We start from the raw sequence: 23164 nt of genomic DNA, 5'->3' as shown, positions 1-23164 counted from the left end.
AGCAATCAAAAAGTAATCAAATTATTATTATTATCAAAAGTTATTTTTTATTTAGTACTGTCCTGAGTAAGATATTTTACATAAAAGATGCTTACATATAGTCTACAAGACAAAAAAATAGATGAAATTATTAAAATAACCCCTTCAAAAGTTTGGGAACCCTTTGTTCTTAATACTGTGTGTGGTTACCTGAATGATCTACGACTGTTGTTTTGTTTTGTGATGGTTGTTCATGAGTCTCTTATTTGTTCTGAACAGTTAAACTGAGCACTGTTCTTCAGAAAAATCCTCCAGGTCCTGCATATTCTTCAGTTTTCCAGCATCTTTTGCATATTTGAATCCTTTCCAGTGGTGACTGTATGACTTTGAGATCCATTTTTTCACACTGAGGACAACTGAGGGACTTAAACACAATGCATTAAGAGCCGGGGGGTGAAAACTTTTGAAAAGGATGAAGATGTGCAAATTTTTCTTATTTTGTTGAAATATAATCAACTCAAAATCAATTCCCAAACTCAGAATATTAATGCATGCTGTAATAGTATATAAATAATATTAAAATACTGTTTAAATACGATGAATCATTAATACTTCACTAGGTGGACAAATCATCTGGCATCCCTCCGCCTTCTCATCTCCACCTTTATTTCTTCACAGTTACATCATTAATTGTTACTAAATTATTACTTGATTACTACTAATTCTATTTAAATATCATGCTTTAGTCCAGGGAGATATGAGAGTAGCTGAGTCCTGTTTTTAAGCCGAATGGAAAATATGCCAGATTTGTTTAACTTATCTATTCTGATATATTTAGCTAGAAATTAAACATGTTTGCTTTTAAAAATAAAGTATCTGTCCTTGATTTACCTTTGATGCGTGGTCAGCAATGCAAACAGTAAGCACAAACTGGACGGCACCTTTTTTTCTGTTAATCAGAGCCTTTCTCGGGTTACATCAAGGTCAGACACCAGTGCTGTTCTCATGGGGTCACTTCAGAGTCATGGGAAACAAACACCCTGACACACAACTTTGATGGAAAAATAAAACATTGCTTAACTACATGTGAGTTAATGTGCAATGTAATTTAATTTAATGTTATCAACTACTTCAGAATGTTGCTAAATTTGGATTTGGCATGTAATCTCTACTGATATCATGGGGAGAAAACACTGAGGATTTATAAAGGAGCTGCGTTATGGGACATCTCTACTCAGTTGCATTTAGCCTGTTGCAATATGGAGGTTGCTTTCATTGTGTGTGTCCTCTTTGGGGTGTTCCTGGGCCCTGCAGATGGACATGTGGTTGCTAATTTCGGGGATTTACCTGACTGCATTAAGTTCTTCTACAAGGAGTATGTTCCAGATTTGGGAGCTTCCCAGCCAGATGTGGTCCGTTTATGTCAGCGCTACGTAAACATGTATCACTTCGCCACACTATACAACACATACTACCGCATCGCTGTCTATTCTGCTTACATCTTTGAGACAAGCAATGGTGGAGGCAGAGAGTCACGCTGGTTCATAGAGCCACAGGTGAGTTATAGCTATTCATCTATAGTGCCTTCAGAAATTATAGTACTTTTTTGGCTGTTTAATTGCTGGTTTCACTTTAATAATTTGTCACAAAATTTTCTGATTTTAAAATATAGTTATAAAACAAAAGAAAATATAATACAATATTAATGCAGTAAAAAAAAAAAAAAAAAATGCCTGGTTTCAGTATTGTTAAAATGAAGCTGCATGTGCTTAATAATAGTTTCTAGATTTGTATGTCATTGTAATGTTGACATCTTTGGATTAAGCCTTCAAAACTATGATGTTTTGCTAGCTGGTGGATCCCTCATGGACCAGTGAAATGCAAGATGGGTATAAGATGGCGCAGGAGAACCCAGACATCTATCTGGGAGAAAGACAGGCTCTGAATGAAGACTTCACAAACTCAGGATTTGACCGTGGACACCTAAACCCCAACGGACATCATCCAGGTATAACCACTAATGAAGTATTTCACTGTGCATTCACTCCTGTTGACCTTTTCAGGGACTGAGGTTATAGTTTCAGATATCATTATTACTTTTATTGCTAAGTTAGTATTGTGAACACTTACACTCTAAAAAATGCTGGGTTAAAAAACAACCCAACTTGGGTTATTTGGCAACCCAGCGCTGGGTAAATACTGAAAAGAACACATGCTGGGTTATTTTGACCCAGCTGGTTGGGTTAAATGTTTTTACCAAACATAGCACACGTACGTCTGCAAGATGTCTGTTAAAAATCACTTGATCTGGAAAGCATCTGCTGTGAAAAAACATCTGGCAGACGTCTGTAAGATGTCAGTTTTACATATTCTAAATTATAAACATCTTAAAGACATCTAATAATCGTCTATTTGACATCTGATAGGGAACATCCTATAGAAGTATTGCAGATGAGCAAACTACGTAAAAACTATGACTTCCAGATGTAAATGCAGACGTGAAATAGACGTCTCCATGATGTATGTGTGCTATCAGGGATGCTGGGTTATTTGATTTAAGTCAGTTATTGTTTAAATATTATTTTATTGCTGGTTTAAAATGGACTGGAACTTATACAAACACACATTGAATTACTAGAGGCAACAGCAATAATCAAAAGATGAAGATTTATTAATAAGCAAGAACACATGGACAAAATACAAGACAAAATGAATTTATTGAATAATCCACATCTGTGAATACAGCATAGTTTACAATATTACATACATTTAAACTTGTTTAACGAGCATTTAGACATAAAACGTAACATTTAAAAGTAGATTTTTAATTTTAGTGTATTCAACCGTTGTCTGTAATTGCTTTTTACCGAAATAGCGCTAATTCTCATGCTGGTGTGTCACCGAAATCTGAGCCCTTGAAGGGCTGCTGTTCGCCGGGAAAACTGCGAACTTCAGACCGCGGACTTGCATTTAACTCGTAGCTGAAAGATGCCATGACTGACTCCAAAAACTGCCCGTAAACAAACAGTACTAACATTAGAGAACATAATTTAAGATTAAACTCAGTACAATAACTAATAAAATCCATTTATTTTATGCAAGGCAAAAAGCGTTTTCATCCTGCGAAACAGCTGATGCAGTTGATTGACATCTTATCCTTATGTTGCGTAAAATAATCCTTATGTTGCGTAAAATAATACAATTTACAGCACAGTAAAGACTTTATAAATTAAATAAAATGTATACCAACCTTTACTTCGCTGAAGAAGTGCAAATCGGCAGCGTTGAGAACCGCTCTCTGTCCTGTAGAGGACTCAAAAAACCTGCACTCTGACTGACTTCGGCAGCTGGGTTGTTTTGTGAGATACAGGCTCAACCCAGCAGCTGGGTAGAAATAAAATAACATTAAAAATGATCCAGCAACTTAGTTACAGAAAAACTACCCAGCACATGGGTAAAAAAAATAACCCAGTAAAATGATTAAAACAAGTTGAAGCCAGCATTTGGGTTAAAAAAAATAACCCATTACCTGGGTAAAAATATTTAAAATAACCCAATAAAATGACCCAAATGAGCTGAACCCAGCATTTGCGTTAATAAAATAACCCAGCATTTTTTAAAATATAGATATAACATACATTACAAATGAGTTTTCTTAAAGGAACATAACCTTAAATCATCTCTGAACTTAATTTCTTTCTTTTCTCTCTCTTTTATCATAACTGCTTCCATTTAGTTCCAAGTCGTAATGCCACCTTTACCCTCACCAATGTGGTGCCCCAAAACCCAACAACGAACCAGAACGCTTGGGCAAACCATGAGTCTAAACTGACCAACCTGTTTGAAGAAAGATGTCATCAGGCTTTTGTGCTGGTTGGTGCCATCCCTTCTTCTAACAACTGGATCGTCAAGAACAATGTCAAAAGAGTCAACATCCCAGAGTACGTCTGGAACGCTTACTGCTGCGTCGATCAAAATGGTCGTCCCATCCTAAGTGGTGCTGCAACTGCTCTCAACACGGAGCAGAATGTTGTAGTGGAACGCACCTTAGATGAGATGGTTGACTTCCTTCAGCAATACTCTGATGCACCCGTGAATGAGCTGTTTAGCGGTCAATGCACAGTTTAGGCTAACTCATTCACTTGAATATATTAAATCTGTTGAGCATTAACAATAGGACTTAATTCTCTGCTTTTAAATCACAACATTACGCACCATTATTTTAAATAATATATATGATTTATTCTCTTGGATAAGCAAGGGAGATACACCAATACCAATACCATTCCATACTGTTGAACTGACTTTTAATTGCAGTACATAATTCATGCAGTTTATGAAAAGGATATGCTGCTGCGCATGTAAAATGCACGCTACATCTGGTTTTATTTAACCTTAGCCCAGCCTATAGCCACCTTTAGTTAAGAGCAACTTCTCTATATATTTAAAAATAAAAAAAGCCACATTCTATGCTTTACACTGATATGATATACCCATCTATGTGCTTATTAAATAAAATAAAAAATGTTAATTTCCATGACATTCCAGGTAAGCATATATCTCTATATCTAATCCTACCCATTAGCTACACTAAAATTGGCATTGTACATTGTACATTTTAAAAGCTATTTGAGATATTTTTATGCATGCTGGACCATAGGATGGTCACTCCACTCAGGGAGATGAGCGATTTTCTCTTGTGTGCTGGGCTGGATGGGCCAACCCCAAGCTTTGAAGAAGGGGGTCAGATTCAGGTTGACTACCTTGGAGAAGGTCTCAGCGTATACATTCATCTTGCCTGCATTGTCATTTGGCACTCCACTCATGTTATGGTAGAGAGTAAAAACTTTCTTGAAAGCATCCCAGCCAAATTTTTCCTGAAGCTGGGGGGAAAAAAATCAGAAATAATGCATTATTACTTTAAACAGACTTTTAAAAAAATCACAATACTGAAGGTGATGACCCTGATAGCACAGGTACATCTCGGAGACGTCTATTTGACGTCTGCATTTACATCTGCAAGATGTAAAGTATTTTTTAGATTGTTTGCTCATCTGCAATACGTCTATAGGACAATCAGATGTCAAATAGACGTCTATTAGATGTCTTTAAGATGTTTATGATTTAGAATGTATGTAAAACTGACATTTTACAGACGTCTGCCAGATGTTCGTACACAGCAGATGCTTTCCAGACAAAGTGATCTTTAACAGACATCTTGCAGATGTACATGTGCTATCTCGGGATATAACAAAAAATGTACATCATCAACCAGTTCTTTAAAGGGAACCCCGGGTATTAAGACTTTTATGTCTCTTATTGAAATATGTAGCAGAAAACCCTTGAATAATTTACGTTGTTTTAAAAAAAATCCTACTACTGTCAAAATAGTGCGTTAACACAAGTGATTAATTTTTTCAGTTTAACTGTGTTAAAAATATTCAACGCGGGGGCGGGGCTAGGGTTGGCCTATAGTCAATGGTTAAATGTTAGGGAAAAAAATAACAATTTCCTACACATCAGTAGTTTTCGTATCAGTGATACTGGCCATCAGTCATAAAAAAATATTTAATAAATATTAAAAATATACTGTCTTTATGTTCTTTATACATTAATTTTAAGATTGAATGTGAAATTATTGCAATATAAAAGTATACTTGAATACTTTAATGTTTGGTGAAATTAATCACGATTAATCGTGATTAATTTCAGAAAGAAAACAAAAAACATGATTTAAGTAGTTAATTTCTTTAACCGAGTGCCTGTTTACACTAAGTCCAAATAGCCCGCCTTGTTGGCAGAGGCTGTTTACACTAACTCCACCCACCAATGTGTTATTGGGCTAGTCAACACTACTAAAGAAGATATGTCATAATCTTTTTTTTTCTCCCTTTTCAAATCTCATATATCCGAAAGACATTTATTTTCAATTAAAATAATAAAAAAAAAAAGTATTGGGTAGGGTTAAGGTCAGTGTAGGAAGGGTTTTATTGTCCCAGTAAAGTGCCATCTATTTAATATTTAATTTGAATGAAAATTATAATGTACACTCAATACGTTATTATTGCATACTGTTTTATAAAGTACTACAGTACTGAGGTGCATATAATTGCCACTATTTGGAATAAGTAGTATAAATAGCAGAAAATCCTGCTATTTTAACAGTGTGTAAAGAGAATCTACAGCTACTTGCACTTAGTGTAAATAGCATATTGCTAAAAAATACTGCTATTTTCACTTTGAGTAAATAGCATCCATCACGATTTGCATTTAGTGTAAACATTATCTATTACTAAGAAAATAGAATCTATTGATATTTGCACTGAAAAAATACTGCTATTTGCACTTAGTGCAAATAGTGTCTAAACGCTCCTTGACATTAAGCAAAATCCATGCTGAGAAACTTGCGGCATCATGACAAGCATCGGCATGTTTACATTGTGCTAGGATGGCCTCTATCATTTCTTGTCTCTGTAAGCTCTTTCAGTAGCTGTGGTCTACTAAAAACCTCAAAGGCATTCTAATCTCGTTTCTTATCGCTAGGAAAGCAGTGAAGACTGAGATCACTTCTTTTGTCTCTTCTTCGACTGGAAATTACAGCCAAAAGCTGCACAATGTGCCATCATATCAGTATTTTATTTTCCGAGTTGTGTATGCTGAGTTGTTTTGCAGTGAAATAGCAACAGGTAGTGCCAGTAGCTTACTGAATGCAACCATTTGATGTCATCAAAATAATGGCACCCCCATAGTCCAAAACATGGGTTTTCTACTACATATTTCAGTAAGATACATAATTTATGTTATATTAAGCCATACAAGTCTTAATACCCAAGGTTCCCTTTAAACACTTAAAAAATTATTAATGCAATCTGTTCGCACCTGCATGTAAGTCTCGAGTGCCGTCCACATGCTCCAGTTTTTTAAATCCTTACCGCTATCGCAATATGATTTGGTACGAGCCTGGCGGTTTTCTAGAGTCATGGCTGGATGAGCATTAGACCTGTTCAAACCCAGCACTTCCTCATGCACATACACTGACCACAGGTTGCAAGTGCACTCAGTGGTGTGCGGAGGGAACTCCCAAACTCCACGCTGCTGGTTATGACCCAGCTCGTGAATGGCTCCCCAAAGACCACTTGTATAGGCTTGCTGTACATTTACTAGTGCTGGGGCAGAGGTGGCATGCATCATGATGGGATATCCAGCATGCATAAAACCTGCAGGGGGAAAGGAGGAACAGTGTTATCATCAGGACAGTGTGAGTGCAATTAATATAAATGGCACGATTCTGTTGTAATAGTGATGGTTCTTTATCCTAACAAAGATACTGAGAGTATTTAATAGTACCACCAACCGTGAGAGATCTGAACATCTGCAACAAACCGCTCCTTGCGGGGAAACTTGGCAGACTTTGCTGCCAGGTCAGCTATGCTTCTCATCATGGCATCCCAAAGTTTAGCCACCTCATCAGGGCGGTCCAGATTCCTTATATATTCTGATTCTAATGTCATAATGATGTTCTCAAACTCAAGCTCTGCCCAGGGGGCGGGTGCCTGACGGATCCTGTCCACCCAGTCAGCTACAGTAGTCTCTCCTAAGGGATGAAAAAAGTTAGCATTGAAACGTCTTACAATGTTAAATGTCCTGAATAGAAACCTCACTGTGATGCTCATTCAGAATTCTTACCAGACTTAAAGTATGGAGCCTGTATGGCAACCTGCACGACAATTTCCACCCCATCCACTTTGCTTTGGGGAGGTGCTATTACATACATAAGCCCTCCCCATAGATTGCAGACTTGAACCATCTCTGCGTCCAAAGGGAATCGCTCATGGACCACAGGAGCCCGTTTCAGAACGTTTGCTCCACCAATGTTATCTGTTTGGCAACCAAGTTGCACCTGCACAAAGATTTACCTCCTCATGTTAATAACATTAAGCAATACGTTTGCATCAACCATGCAGCATGCATGCAGCAAATATTCCTTTACATGTAATGTATAGATTTTATTCATCACCTGCCATTTTTTCCCAACAATCTCTGGAGGCACTGCTATGTACGTCTTCATACCAGGAGAAAGATATAAGCCTGTGCTTATCCATTCTTCCCAGCCTGACACAAATAATTGCATTCTTATTTTAAAGTGCTCAAATATTTTGAAACTTAAACCCCCTACTTTGACAGGAAAGCTTTCGTACCTTCAGTGTTGGCACTGATCCGAACTCTTGCATTAGACACAGTGGGCAAGTTAGGTCTGTCCTTGATGATGTATGGAAGAAGGGCATCAGGATCAGGTGACACTTTGTATACCTCAGTCCCAACGTGGAGCATCAGGTGGTCTTTGGCACTTTCAACAGGGCAGTTACTACACACTTGTGGAACACCCACCTCCTTCACTATGTCACTAAGAAGCGCTACCATTGAAGTATAGGCGGCGCTGTCGTGACATCGCATGCGAAGGTAACTGGCACAGTCGTTGCCCAGCTGCTTCAAGCAGCTTTGTTCATGATTAGTCAGTTCTTGCCCCAGGTTTACATGTTCAGCAAACCGATGCAGCATGTTACGAAAGTGGTACCCCTCTTTACAACTTTGCTCAATTTCTGGGGCTTTATATAACCCTCCACCCAAGGTGTTGCCCAGGAGACACAATCCCATCTTATTAAGAATGTGATTTCCTGGATAATCGGTCATCACATTGCAGCCACAGTGAGTCTGTGCCCAATACCAAGCATGACCCCCAATCATAAGACCTCCGCCTTCAGCAACAAAGTCTTGGATCTCTGCACATTGGGCATCACTGTATGAAGTGCAAACGTACACGCTTAGATCTTCTTTGAAACCAGTCAACTGGCAATTTAAACCAGATTTGCTCAGCACCGTGTGGGCTCCTTTTAAGCTGGGTAGGATCCCAATAACACCCTTGCGATCCTCGTCTAGCCACTTGATAGCATTGATCAGGAAAGTGGACAGAGAGTCCCGGCCCATGTAGCCTTCATGCGATAACAGAATTACTCGACCTTGCCCATAATAGGCACCAGCAATGAATGTTTTTCCAGCTGGAGTAACTGCAATGGGAAATGCTAATGGTCCATGCACCATCACCTCAGATGCTATAGCCCCACCTTGGACGTCAAACTCGGACACACCTTCTAGCAGGAACTGTAGGTCATCCTTAAAGTCCTTGCCTATACTGAAAAGGAACAATTGAAAACAGCTGGTGAAATGTATGCTTTCTTAAAGAATGGGTAAAAAGTAACAACGCCTGCTGAACTTACGATACACCAAGCCAACTAGAAGGGATTTGTCTTGGGACAGGAAAAATGCCAAGTTCTCCTTGGTGTTCCGAGAAGTAAATTCCTGCAACACTGCACACCTTGTTTCCTGGGAAGTTCTTTATAGTGTTTTCTTCTGGGTGGGCTTCAGCCCAACTCCAGGCCTGGCCAGCCATGATCAAGCCACCCCCAGCTTTGACGAATGCAATCAGATCCTTTGCACAATTCTCAACGCTGTAAGCATCTGTGATATAAATTGCGAATCCACTCCGAAAGTCTCCTAGCTCTGTCTTGATAGGGCAGTAGTTCAAGTTTTCAGCTACTGAGCGTAAACTCTTCTGAATCCCTACAATGCCAGCATCACCGGTACATGGCATGAGCCACATCAGGGCATTCTCTATGAGGCCGGGAAAGCTTGTTAGGTATTTCTCATGCCCCAACACCACCACACGACCCTGACCATAATGAGATGCGGCCATCAACACCTGACCTCTTGGATTCATGGCAAGTGGAAAGGCTTTTTCACCTATTAGTACAAGATCACTGGGCACTGCTTTTCCTTGGAAATCAAGCTCCTGCAGCCCATACATGATAGTGTAGTAGTCTTGTTCACGTGCCATGGTGGATTAGTTCTGTTTATCAAGTCAATTCAAAACAATCACTTTCAACGTATGTCTGTTTTACAGGGTATGAGCACTCAGTGTTCAACCAGAGCTTGTGAAGTAAAATGATACCGATTACTTTTCAGTCCTACACAAAGACAGAAAAAAGAGAGGAAAAAGTTGCATAAATTTAGAAACATACACAACTCTCATTTTGTACGTGTAAACTAGTTTTTCATGAATTACATCACTTAACATAGTATACAAAAATCTGAAATGATTCAAATCACAATTTTAACTTTAGATCCTTTCCCTATTGTGGCTACATATGTAAATATTACAACTTCTTATCTCTTATAACTTGATATCTCATAATTTCTGTTTTAATTCTGAATAATAGCATTCTTTATGCACACACTCACCTCCAAAGAGTTCAGATGACTTTCTCGCTTAGCTATTACTGTGAGAATGTGTTTGAAGATCTGACTAAGGCTCACCCATATAGTGCACACCCAACGAGCACGCCTTTTTATTTTGTTTGTTCATCCAGAAACCACCACTGACCACTCCCTCTACAGGATTTGGCATTGTTTTAAGTTATTCAGTTTTTGTAGTACAGTCTATTCAGGGGTGTCATGTGCTTGTCATGTGACACACAGCAGCCACGATAGTGCTGAATAAATGATATAGGCTTAAGTTTTATTTATTGTTTTCCTTTTTATTCAAAATATTCCCAAACGTGTTAACTGTATCAGGAAATATCTCAATTCTAAAATATGAACAAATCAGCGGCATTTCAACTCATCTGAATGCCTGATTGACCATTGCATTCATAAGCTCAACAGAAACGTGTGTGATTGGTTATAAGCAGCTGGTGAGGTGCTGAACTGAATGTTTTAATCACGCCAATGTGATTGTCTCAAACATAAAATATTCTTCTTCTATTTTTTTGCATTCAAAATCTACTCAAAAATGGATTTGAATGGGCATGACGCCCCTGAGTCTATATGAGGGAAGCATGCTTAACTATGTGTGAATATCCAGTAATAGTTATTCACATAGTTTGTAGCTGCAAATTAAGAATTTGTTGCCATGACTAATTGTGTTCTCATTTTAGGTAAAGGCTGAAACACAACACACAATTTTTGCCCTGATTTACAGTCTAGAAGTGTCAACGCTAGTTGAAAACTGCAGAAAATGCACAGAATATGCACAGAAAACTGCATATTGTGTGATGGTCAAAGACTCTTTAACACTAAACAATGAAAATGTTTAGTCAGAGGAGCGAATTAATACAACATGGCCATGATTTAACTAAAACAAGATAATGAATGAATAAAACATGTATATGAAGTCATGGGAATGAAAACTTAATTAATGACCACAATATCTATTTTTCTTCTGTTTGTCAAGTGTGTGGCTCCATAGCTTTCAGGCAAAAACATTTGGCAATTTAAACTATTTGTACTGCATTATGCAGTGTAAATAAACGATGTTTACCAAGCTATAATTATTAGCAGGATGTCCTTTCCCATGATAATACTTATGTACAAATAAAATTTGTCATCTAACAGATATAAACACAAACTAAATAGACACACAATTATTTTGTCTGTACACTTTGTAATAATTGTGAGGTACTACACAAACAAAAATTTAAAAGCCTTTTTCAACATCTATCTATCTATCTATCTATCTATAGTAGTAAATTTAACTCTGTAACTCTGCTATGGCAGAAACTACACTTACCATAGTAACGAATGACGATGGTGACTCCCAATGACATGGGAACCTAACAATGAATGTTGGTGTTCCACATCGGAAATATTTACGTGTCGGACCAGAAAAGCATGTAAAACAACTGAACGGCAAGAAGTTAACGTAAAATTTTGAACGACTGGTAAGCGCTATTTAGATTTAGCATTGTGTTTTTAATAAATTTATGGTGGTACGGTTGAAATATAACTTTGAAGGACTTGAAGATACACGCAGACTGCGTAGGTTGTGAAGTTACTTTGAGTCTGTATTAAGAGCCCTCCGTTTTCAAAGTCCGACTGTGTTCATTGTCTTTACACAAGACGCATTTAAGGACGTATGAAAACGACGTTAACGTATGTAGCTAATGAGTTACAGTTCGGTTATCTGCTTAAATACGCATAACTTGCTCAATAGATAATAGCAAGAGTACGGAATAATAGTTTTTTTTTCCATTTAGTCTGGCTATATGAATCTTATTTGTACTGTTTCTTACTGTAACTTCTTTTCCTGGAGTCCAGCTGTTCCCATCTGTGAATGAAGATGCAGTGCACACTAGTAAGTGTGAATGGAGCTCGGGTGGAGCTGGCAGATGGTCGAGCTTTAATGTTAGGTCGAGGCCCTGAAACAAGAATTACAGACAAGAAGTGCTCAAGACATCAAGGTGGGTTTTTAGATCACATCACACCCATTCTAGTAATTCAAAGGCTGTACGTGTCACCCTTGTTTCTGTTCATAAAAAATAACGGAAGTGCGTCTTTTCTTGCCAGTCAAGCTTGTTGCCAATTATGCCAAACAGGAAGTTCTGGTTACGCAGGTAAAAACAAAACAGTAATGTTAGTACGTTTTATTCAGAAAGTCCATTTTATTAGAGCATTAAAAAAAACAAGTGAGAACAAACCATTCTGTGTTTCCACAGCTCGGGCCCAACCCTTCATCCCTTGACGGTCAGTGTTTGGGACGTGGCGAGTCCGGATGTCTGACAGCTGGTTGCACATTGTACTTGGTTAATCAGTCCCACCCATTCACTGTGGAGTTTGTTGGAAATTCAGATGATAAGTTTTCCTCTCCTCAGAAGAAAGGAGAAGCTGCGCATGAAAGCAGAAACAGAGAGAAAAGCTCAAATGATGGGTCAGGCCCCAAAAGGAGCATCCAGGATTATTTTTCTAAATCCCCTAAAAAGGTATCAACATCAAGACTAGTGATACTGTTTGGGAAAATATTGAAAAAAGTTTCACACTACTGTTCAGAAGTTTGGGGTTAATAATTAATACTTTTATTCTGCAATAATGCATGCGGTTTAATAGAAGCAACCGTAAAGAGATTTTATAAAAGGACCAAATTCTATTTTAGGTAAATTCTGTTCTTTTGTACATTCTTTTATTCAGAATCAAAAAGTGGTATGCATTTTAAGCCATTAATTTGATTTAGATTTGATTGATTATTTTCCAAGACTGCTTACATAAGGTCACCCTTCCAAAAACATTTTTGGCTCCAAGAACACAGCAGTTTTTATATGTGTTTTGAAGCTATGGTTTATGTAAATCAGCGGTTCTTATTCCTGGTCTTCGCGACCCCCCGCTCTGCATATTTTGCATGTGTCTCTTGTTTAACACATCTAATTCAATCATTAGCTTGTTAGAAAAGAGCTCTACGAATGAACTGTATTGCAGTTGACATGGTCCCTACATAAAGTTTATATATATATATAAAAAAAAGTTTATATACATCTTGCAGAATCTGCAAAATGTTAATTATTTTACCAAAATAAGAGGGGTCATACAAAATGCATGTTATTTTTTTATTAAGCACTGACCTAACATAAAAGAGTTTTACATATATAGTCCACAAGAGAAAATAATAGTTGAATTGAATTAAAAATTAAAAATGACCCTGTTTGTAAATTTACATATACTTTATTCTTAATACAGTATTGTTACCTAAATGATCTGCAGCTGTGTTATTTATTTATTTATTTTTTTTTGTGATAGTTGTTCATGAGTCCCTTGTTTGTCCTGATCAATTAAACTACCCACTCTTCCTCAGAAAAATCCTTCAGGTCCCACAAATTCTTTGGTTTTTCAGCATTTTTGTGTATTTGAACCTTTTTCAACAATGACTGTGATTTTGAGATCCTTTTCACACTGAGGACAACTGAGAGACTCATTTGCAACTATTACAGATAGTTCAAACGCTCACTGATGCTCCAGAAAAAAAACATGATTCATTAACAGCCAGGGTGTAAACTTTTAAACAGAATGAAGATGTGCACATTTTTCTTTTTTGCCCAAATATCATATTTTTTTTATTTTAGTACTGCCCTTTAAAAGCTACAGAAGATACTTGCATGTTTCCCAGAAGACAAAATAAGTTAAATTTACCCTGATTTTCAAATTCAAAAAGTTTTCACTCCCCGGTTCTTAATGCATCGCATTTCCTTCTGAAGAGTGTTTGAACCTTCTGTAATAGATGCGTATGAGTATGAAAAGATCTCAAAATCATACAGTCATTGTTGGAAAGGGTTCAAATACACAGAAATGCTGAAAAACCAAATAATTTTTGGGACCTGAAGGATTTTTCTGAAAAACAGCAGGCAGTTTAACTGTTCAAGTGACTCATGAACAACTATTACTAAATAAAAACAAAAAAACCCCCCAAAAAACAGCTGTGGATCATTCAGGTAACCGCACATTATTAAGAATTATTAAGTGTATGCAAACTTTTGAACAGGGTCATTTTTATAAATTCAACTATTTTATCTTTTATATGAAATATTTTATTCAGGTCAGTACTAAATAAAAAATAACATGCATTTTAATCCGTCTTATTTTGGTAAAATAACATTTTGCAAATTCTGCAAGGTTTATGTAAACTTTAGACTTCAACAGTAAATGTATGAATTGTAAACGTATTAATAGTGGGAAAAATGTAGACCTATTTTTTTTAATAAATCTTTTTTTGTACTGTTATTTTTTGTTAATTGAAATATAATAAAATAAATATTTGATGAAAACATTTACATAAAGAACTTTTACATTAGAAATATTGCCTTGGCAACTAACTAAAAAAAATCGAACTTTAAGTTGAAGTATTAAAATGACTAAAATTAAAACTTAAATACAAGTCAAAGCTAAATAAAAATCTGTATTAAAAAAAATGAACAAAAATGACAAAAAACAAAACTACTAATACTTAAATTAAATGAAATCTGAAAATATAACAGTTCAATTCAAAATGTTAATAATTACTGTAAAAGTACGTAAAAATATATTGAAATAACACTGCTTGACTCTTAGGCGACAAAGCGACCTCACAGCCCAGAGGAGGATGCCCCTCGCACAAAACGAGGACGTGGTGGTGATGATGAAGATGAAGAGATCTCAGCTGAGGAAAAGCTTAAGCAGTTACAAGCATTTGCACAGCAAGAGAGTAGTAACAAGCTGGATTCACCATCAGTCAAAACCACTACTCCATCTTCCACTTGCTCTCAGAGTCACTGGCAACAAATCAGCAGCCTTCTGCTGTTTACTGCGGCAGGGGTTCCAGATAGCTCCAAAGTAAGACACAAACTTTCTTACAGGAACTGCATATTTTTAATGTTTAATCAGGACAACCATTAAACTTCTGTGATTTATGTTTTAATGTCTGATTCAGATCGCAGGGTTTGACATTGATGGCTGCATTATCACTACAAAGTCTGGGAAAGTATTTCCCACAAGTCCAGATGACTGGAGGTGAGTCTGGTTGAACTTCCTATATGCTGCAGCTGTTTGTTGCGTCTCATGTTTTAGTTTCTTTTTTTTTTCTTATTTAGGATTCTCTTCCCAGAGATTCAGCCTAGACTGGCCAGTCTGTTGAAGAAAGGATACAAGGTGCTTCTTAATTCACTATTGCTTTGTTTTATGCTCAACTGGAATTGCAGCATTAATAAACATCTAGTTGTTTTTGCTTTAGTAGCACAAGCGTCTTCATCGCATTTGTCTCTTTTTAGGTGGTGTTTTTTACTAATCAGATGGGTATTTCAAGAGGCAAACTCAGACCAGAGGTGTTCAAGTCAAAAGTTGAGGATATTCTACAGACGCTGCAGCTGCCCATTCAGGTTAATGATTTTTAAAACGTTGTTGATGGAAGTCTCATGCTCACCAAGGCTGCATTTATAATAATGTAAAATAGCTGTTTTCTATTTGAATATATTTTCAAAACTTAACTTATTTCTGTGATGCAAAGCAGAATTTTCAGCAAGCCATTATTACTCCAGTCTTCAGTGTCACATGATCAGTGATGGGAATAACGGCGTTACTAACGGCATTATTTTTTTCAGTAACGAGCAATAATACGAATTACTGTTTCCCCCGTTACAGCATCATTACCGTTATTGACAATGAAATGCAGCACTACTAACTTATTTAGTTTTCAGTTTATCTGAATTGATGCGCAGCGTACCTGTATTTGATGAACCATAGTCTCACACACTCGCAAGGAAAGATACAGAGTGAGAGAGTCTTATATACCGTGCAGAATTGACGCACTATGTGTAAACATTATTCTTTGTTGTATTTTCCTTTCAAAATAACGTAGTTCCTTTTGGAATTCTTCAGCTTTTAATAACTGCCGGTATCTCATTGGCTGGCGCTCACCTATTATCGTCCCTGTTTTGATTTCAGCAAATCAGTAAGAGCGAAAAAACAGCTCATTAATCCTTAGTTTGTTTTATATTGTTATTGGTAGTAGAATTCGTAGTAGTTTTGTTATCTTATCAGTACTATTTTTAGTTTTTTCCCTTTTTTTATAGAAACACTAAATGACAAACAATGTCTTAAAGGAGAAGTCCGCTTCCAAAACAAAGGTTCATACATAATGTACTCACCCCCTTATCATTTAAGATGTTCATGTCTTTCTTTCTTCAGTCGTAAAGAAATTATGTTTTTTGAGGAAAACATTTCTGCATTTTTCTCCTTATAATGGACTGATATGGTGCCCTGATTTTGAACTTCCAAAATGCAGTTTAAATGCGGCTTCAAACGATCCCAAATGCGGTTGTTAACAATCCCAGTCGATGAAAGACGGGTCTTACCTAGCGAAATGATTGGTAATTTTCATTAAAAAAGTACAATTTAAATGCTTTTTAATCTCAAACGCTCATCTTGACTTGCTCTTATTGAATTCTGTGTATTCTGCCTCAAGACAGTTAGGGTATGTCGAAAAACTCCCATCGTGTTTTTTCCCACAACTTCAAAAATCATTTCAAAATCATCCTACATCGCTGCAGAAATTCCAACCCAGTCTCTATGTGAACATGCAAAGAAGATCAAACACCCTTAACAAAAAAACATAATTTCTTTACGACTGAAGAAAGAAAGACTTGAACATCTTGGATGACAAGGGGGAGAGTACATTATTTGTAAACTGTTGTTCTGGAAGTGGACTTCTTCTTTAAGCACCACCACAGTCCTAAGTTCAACCAACATGAAAAATATGCATTCATACATGGTTTTTCTAATTACTAAAGTTCTAATTACTAAAGTTTAATGCTAAATTATTATTATAATATGTTATAATGCTTGACTGACTGATGCTATATTTGCTTTCAGATATAAAAAACTATAGATACACTAAAAATATTCAGTCCTGTTGAATAAACAACAACAACAAAAAATTACTAGCCAGTGGTGATTCTATTGCCAAGGTGTTTGTAGAAGGTTGGTAATATTTATAATATATTTTTTTTAATTTGATAGGTGTCTCTCACACTGTCCCACAGCAACATTAAAATACATTATAGTAGATTAGTGTACAGTGTTTTATAATAGTAATTTATTCTATTTCATGTCCATTTCGTTCATTTAACATATTTAATATTGGGGACATCCAAGTTATTTGACATATTTGAGCATTTTTTTTAAAAAAGTAACACGGTATTTACTTTCCCACACATGATAATTTAAAAAATCATTCTAATATGCTGCTCAAAAAACTGATTATAAATGTTGAAAATGGCTTTGCATTTGTATTTTTTTTATTTTATTTATTATTTTTTTTTGTATCCTCAGAAATGTATTTACTTCTTTTATTAATTTAATATATTCTTGCTGAAAAAAAGAATTATTTCTTTCCAAAAATAAACAAAAAAATTTCTCAAACTTACATATTTATGTATGTGGATACATGTCTTTTTTCAGGTATTTGCTTCCACAGCCCCTGGTATTTACAGGAAGCCTGTTATTGGGATGTGGGAACATCTGTGTGAGAAGGTGAATCACTATTGTGGTTATTTGTATGAATGGTCTTTTGAAAGGATTTCATTGAGTTGTATGACTTGTTTTTACATTATGTGCACCAAGCAGCAGGTTTGGTTAGAGTAACCTGTGTACATATATGAAGGCATTTTTGTGTTTTTGCAGGCGAATGGAGGAGTGCCTATAGACGTGTCACAGAGCTTTTATGTAGGAGGTGAGCTCAGTCAAGTTCTTTCAAGTCTCAGTGGTTGTTATTGAGATTAACATTTAAGATTTGATGTAAATTTATTGGTACTAAAGTAAAGTATTTTGGGGAACGTTTCATTTTTAGTTTTTAAAGAGGAACATGCATTTTCATGATCTGTTGAGATTAAAAGTTGATCTTAAAATATATATTTTTACTCTTTTTATATTAATATTAAAAGAATATTTGGTCAAAAACCTTGTTTTAATCATTTCATTATTTTTAATTTACAACAATTTTAAATTTTTTAATTTAGTGCAAAATGACTCAATTACGTGCCATGTTATATTCTTCTCAGTCATGCTTTCTCTCGTGTACAGATGCAGCAGGACGTCCCGCTAACTGGGCACCAGGAAAAAAGAAGAAAGACTTCTCCTGCAGTGACAGACTGGTAATAAAAATGAACTGCATTACACATTATAGACCAAATCAGTGACCAATTTAAAGCTTTTGCGGGCAGAGCTTATCTGGTGGCAAAAAATGACAGTTTTCAAGTCGCAGTCTATTGACACCATGGAATTAAAGAATCCAAAAAAAAAAAAAAAAAAAAAAAGTTAAGTTCATATTTCCAAATTCTTATCTCGCAATTCCTAGATTATATCTCACAATTCTGATAAGAAAAAAAAAATCATCGTTCTCTCTTTTCACCTCAGAATCATGAGGTTATATCTCATACTTCCAGGTTTTTTGTCCCCTCAGAATTGACAAACTACTGTGGAGTAAAATCTAGTTATAAAGCCTGAACTAGGAGATATAAACTTTGTAATTTGTAAGGAAAAGTAAGAAATGTGAGAGAAAATTGGTAAATATGTAAAATGGTATAGTTTTAAATATTAATATTAAAAGGCTAATATAATATGTCCCTTATGAACTGCATAATATGTGAATAATATATAAACAAATTGTGTAAATCAAATTTATGCTTTAAAAGTAGAGAAATCATAGTAGGTTTCATCCATAGTCTGTCTGTTTAAACATCTGCGTTTAGCTACAAAGAGTATTCTATAAAAATAATTTGCATTCCGATACTGACATCCAAAGGCACAACAATACTTTTTTTCTCTTACTCAATTAGTTTTACCTGTTTCTTTCCACTTGTTACCAGTGTTTTTCTGCCACCACATTGTGCGTGCAGCTGCAGGTGACGTAAATGTGATGTTTACTCCAAATTGGTCTAACTGATTGTTAGTACAAGTTACTGATTTTTATGTTCATTTGTATTTGTGTGAGTAAAGTGCAGTATCTATACTCTGTTTTGACCACAAGGGGGCACAGTAGTCCTTTTCTTGCTCCATTGTGCTATAGCAAAAAAGGACATTTTAAGGCATATTGACAACATACATCTCTTCATTTTGCTTCTCCCTCTCTCCAGTTTGCCCGCAACCTTGGTCTACAGTTTCACACACCAGAGGAATACTTCTTGGGCTGGAAACCTGCTCAGTTCAGCTTGCCAGAATTTGACCCTGTAAACATTTGGTCTTTTTTGGATTTTTTTCCTCAACATGTTTTATACCTTTGCACTACCTTTTAAAAGTTTGAGATTTAAAAAAAAAAAAAAAAAAAAAAAAAAGTCAGTACTTATATTAAGCAAGGATGCATTGATCAAAAGTGAAAGTAAAAACATTTATAATCCTAAAAAAAAGTCATGGTCTTCACAAAAATATAGATTTATTTATAAGAAATGTTCCTTGAGCAGCAAATCAGCATATTAAAAAAATTTCTGAAGTATCATGTACACTGAAAACGGGAGTAATGATGCTGAAAATTCAGTTTTGTCATTACAGAAATACATGTAAATTACATTTTAAAATATATTAAATAATTAAATTTTAAACTGCAGTAATATTTCACAAATATATTTTTTTTTTTAAATCAAATAAATGCAGACTTTTGAGAGAGTTCTTACAAAAGCATTAAAAAAAATTAGCGACCTCAGACTTTTGAACAGTTGTGCATTAAATATCTGTAATAATTTGTGTTTTTATCTCATTCGCCAGAGGAAATTAGATTCTAAAGGACGTCTTTACGATCCTCCTGACGCCTCCCTCACCTCCACCAAGCAGGAAGTCATTGTAGCGGTGGGATTTCCTGGATGTGAGCCTTTTTTTCAGTGTTAGTTTTTTCTTAATTCTTTCCAGGTGACATGTTTTTCTTACAAAACCTTTTTTTTTTTTTATTTTGCAGCGGGCAAATCAACATTCTTCCAGACACACATCATTCCAAAGGGCTATGTCTATGTGAACAGGGTGAGTTGACTACCACAAAAGAGAACCCAGACACAAGATCTGTAAGAGCACGATTGAGCTGGTTTAGTAGGTTTGTAGGAAAACATCTATAATGACTTGCTGTGATGTGCACATGAACTCCAGGACATACTTGGGTCCTGGCAGCATTGTGTTTCAGCCTGTGAACGCGCTCTAAAGGAAGGCCGAAGCGTCGCAGTGGACAACACTAACCCTGACCCAGAGTCTAGAAAAAGGTGCCTACCTCAATTTCCAAAACAGATGCTTATTTATCTTTGTCGTATCAACTAAAATGGCACCATCAATGATTTGCTTCACAGATATTTAGATGTCAGTCAAAGCGCTGGAGTTCCCTGCAGGTGTTTTAACTTCACAGCGAGTCTGGAACAAGCAAAACACAACAACAGGGTATTTGAGTCTTTATTTTACAGTATGCAATATGTATGTATATAAATGTAAAATTATACAGCTGAGGTCAAAAGTTTACATGCACCTTGCAGAATCTGCAAAATGTTAATTATTTCACTAAAATAAGAGGGATTGTGCAAAATGGATTGTTTGTCCTGAACAGTTAAACTGCCTGCTGTACCTCAGAAAAACACTTCAGGTTTCACAATTTCTTTGGTTTTTCAGCATTTTTGTGTTTTTGAGTCCTTTCCAACAGAGACTGTATGAGTTTGAGATCCATCTTTTCACACTGAGGGACTCATATGCAACTATTACAGAAGGTTCAAATGCTCAAGGAAAAACGATGCATTAAGAGCCAGGGGTGTAAACTTTTGAACAGAATGGAGATGTACATTTTTCTTATTTTTCCTAAAAATCATATTTTTTTTTAATTTAGTACTGCCCTTCAGAAGCTACAGACGATACATACATGTTTACCAGAAGACAAAATAAGTTAAATTTACCCCGTTTTTCAAATTCAAAAAGTTTTCACCCCCAGCTCTAAATGCATTGTGTTTCCTTTTGAAGCATCAATGAGCGTTTGAACCTTCTGTAATAGTTGTATACGAGTCCCTCAGTGTGAAAAGATGGATCTCAAAATCATACAGTCATGTTGGAAAGGTTTCAAATACACAAAAATGCTAAAAAACCAAAGAATTTGTGAGACCTAAATGATTTTCTGAAGAACAGTGAGCGGTTTAACTGTTCAGGACAAACAAGGGACCCATGAACAACTATCATTAACAAAAAAACGCTGTGGATCATTCAGGTAACATCACAATATTAAGAATCAAATGTGTGTAAACTTTTTTTTAACAGGGTCATTTTTATAAATTCAACTTTTATTTTCTCTCATGGACTATATGTAAACATCTTTTTTGTGAAATATCTTATTCAGAGTACTACTGAATAAAAAATAACAAGCATTTTGTATTAGCCCTCTTATTTTGGTAAAATAATGTATGTACATTTTTGACCTCAACTGTAATTTTACCATGATAAAAGTGTAAAGCAAGATTTATGTAATATCTGTGTACAGTTACTGAATAGTCTGATCTATTTTTATGGTTTTAGTTTCGTGAGATGGTTCCTTCTGCTACCAAGCATGTTCCTGTCAATGACATGGTGTTTAACAGCTATAAGTGAGTAAACCACCATCACCATAAACCATAAATCATCATCTTTATTGGTTATAACCTATACAAGCCCTTTGGTTTCTGACTTTCTTTCTTGTTCTCTATAGGAAAAAGTTTGTGGCGCCCAGTTTGTCTGAGGGCTTCTCTGAAATCCTGCAGATTCATTTTGTGCCGAGTTTCAGTGACAAAAGATCAGAGTTTCTCTTCAGGCAGTTCTCTGAGGGCTAAGCGTGAAGTTCAAATGAAAAATAAGGAAAAAAAGGCCCACTGACTAACAATTTTAGTCTTTTTGCCTTGCAAGTGGAAATCAGAAGAATTTTAGAACAATTGACAGTACAACACTAATTTTAATATTGTGTTATATTGTCTCTCCCGCTTACTTTTACGCCCGTCTTTAATTTGTTACTTTTTAAATGTGGTGTTTGGGAAACTTATTCATAGCTGCCAAAATTGACCTGCTGCTATGAAGAGTGTTTGGTTAAAAGTGTTTTATAAACTGAGGAAACAATTGCTTGTGTCAGTTTGTGTCATATTGATTAAATACAATTATCATTTTTCAGCGTTTGGGTGTGATTCAAGTTTTTTGGTTTTCTTGTCTGTAAAATAAGACTTTATAGGTGAAATTTATAGTGCTTTATTTCTGGAGTTCCAGCTTAATACATACTTTATTATTTTTTTTTTTTATTTATTTGGTGATTGAGACACAAACTGTTTGCATGAGAACGTTATGAAGTGTGGCAATTGACAAGTCCTTATCAGTTTTTCCCTGTTGCAAACTTTTATTGAGCAATTATGGCTCAACTTCATCAGGCATGAGTTAGCAGCAGTGGAATGTGGCGTAATAGTGCAGTTCATAAACTGACAAAAGCTTAAAACAAACCCAAATCAGTTAATATATTACAAATGAAATACAAAAAACACAAAACCAGCAGGTGCAGTGTACCAGTTTCACTAATGTTTGACTTTTTTTTTTCTCATATATTGTTAAAAGTTGCATTTAATGCTTTGATGTTGACCTTCATATCTTTAGGTCTTTAGTGAAATTCTTCCATTTTTCCTCAGTATGTGGAATATATAGTTTAGATTCAGTATGAGTTTTTTTTTTTTTTTAACAAAATTACTTTTTAATTTAGCAAGGATGCATTAAATCCAAAACAGAGATAGAGACTAAAGACATTTCTAGTGTTACAAAGGATTCAGATGAATTTGGTTCTTTAGAACTTTCTGAACTTTTGAAATTCTTTTGAGAT

The 23164-nt window shown here is 35.7% G+C and overlaps 3 protein-coding genes across 5 annotated transcripts; 2 read left to right on the top strand and 1 right to left on the bottom strand.

The window, feature by feature from the left end:
- The first annotated feature begins 1195 nt into the window (after positions 1 to 1195).
- si:dkey-243k1.3 (endonuclease domain-containing 1 protein-like) lies at positions 1196 to 4519 on the top strand. The gene is made up of 3 exons (XM_051128568.1): positions 1196 to 1535; positions 1831 to 1987; positions 3716 to 4519. The coding sequence occupies exons 1-3, from the start codon at positions 1239 to 1241 to the stop codon at positions 4105 to 4107; spliced, it is 846 nt and encodes a 281-aa protein (XP_050984525.1). The 5' UTR covers positions 1196 to 1238; the 3' UTR covers positions 4108 to 4519.
- Positions 4200 to 12248, bottom strand: zgc:162193 (TRPM8 channel-associated factor homolog). 3 transcript variants are annotated; one of them, XM_051128562.1, is made up of 8 exons: positions 12105 to 12248; positions 9255 to 10001; positions 8178 to 9169; positions 7997 to 8091; positions 7666 to 7879; positions 7334 to 7573; positions 6859 to 7196; positions 4200 to 4862 (listed from the first exon to the last, which is right to left on the bottom strand). In XM_051128562.1, the coding sequence occupies exons 2-8, from the start codon at positions 9869 to 9871 to the stop codon at positions 4620 to 4622; spliced, it is 2739 nt and encodes a 912-aa protein (XP_050984519.1). In that variant the 5' UTR covers positions 9872 to 10001; positions 12105 to 12248; the 3' UTR covers positions 4200 to 4619. The 3 variants fall into 3 exon arrangements, with proteins under 3 accessions (XP_050984519.1, XP_050984520.1, XP_050984521.1); XM_051128563.1 differs by lacking the exon at positions 12105 to 12248 and adding an exon at positions 10276 to 11701; XM_051128564.1 differs by lacking the exon at positions 12105 to 12248 and having other exon boundaries at positions 9255 to 10016.
- pnkp (polynucleotide kinase 3'-phosphatase) lies at positions 12130 to 22473 on the top strand. The gene is made up of 17 exons (XM_051128567.1): positions 12130 to 12272; positions 12379 to 12425; positions 12528 to 12791; positions 14905 to 15165; positions 15263 to 15342; positions 15423 to 15480; positions 15600 to 15707; positions 17788 to 17859; positions 18010 to 18058; positions 18409 to 18479; positions 19461 to 19553; positions 20086 to 20182; positions 20273 to 20334; positions 20458 to 20567; positions 20652 to 20739; positions 21853 to 21920; positions 22022 to 22473. Exons 1-17 carry the CDS (start codon positions 12146 to 12148, stop codon positions 22140 to 22142), a joined length of 1776 nt encoding a protein of 591 aa, XP_050984524.1. The 5' UTR covers positions 12130 to 12145; the 3' UTR covers positions 22143 to 22473.
- Positions 22474 to 23164: the final 691 nt, after the last annotated feature.

This window comes from Labeo rohita, chromosome 15 (assembly GCF_022985175.1).
Source record: "Labeo rohita strain BAU-BD-2019 chromosome 15, IGBB_LRoh.1.0, whole genome shotgun sequence".
NCBI classification, from domain to species: Eukaryota; Metazoa; Chordata; class Actinopteri; order Cypriniformes; family Cyprinidae; genus Labeo; species Labeo rohita.
The sequence above is the reverse complement of the archived record's forward strand: the minus strand, read 5'-3'. Positions and strand labels throughout refer to the sequence as shown.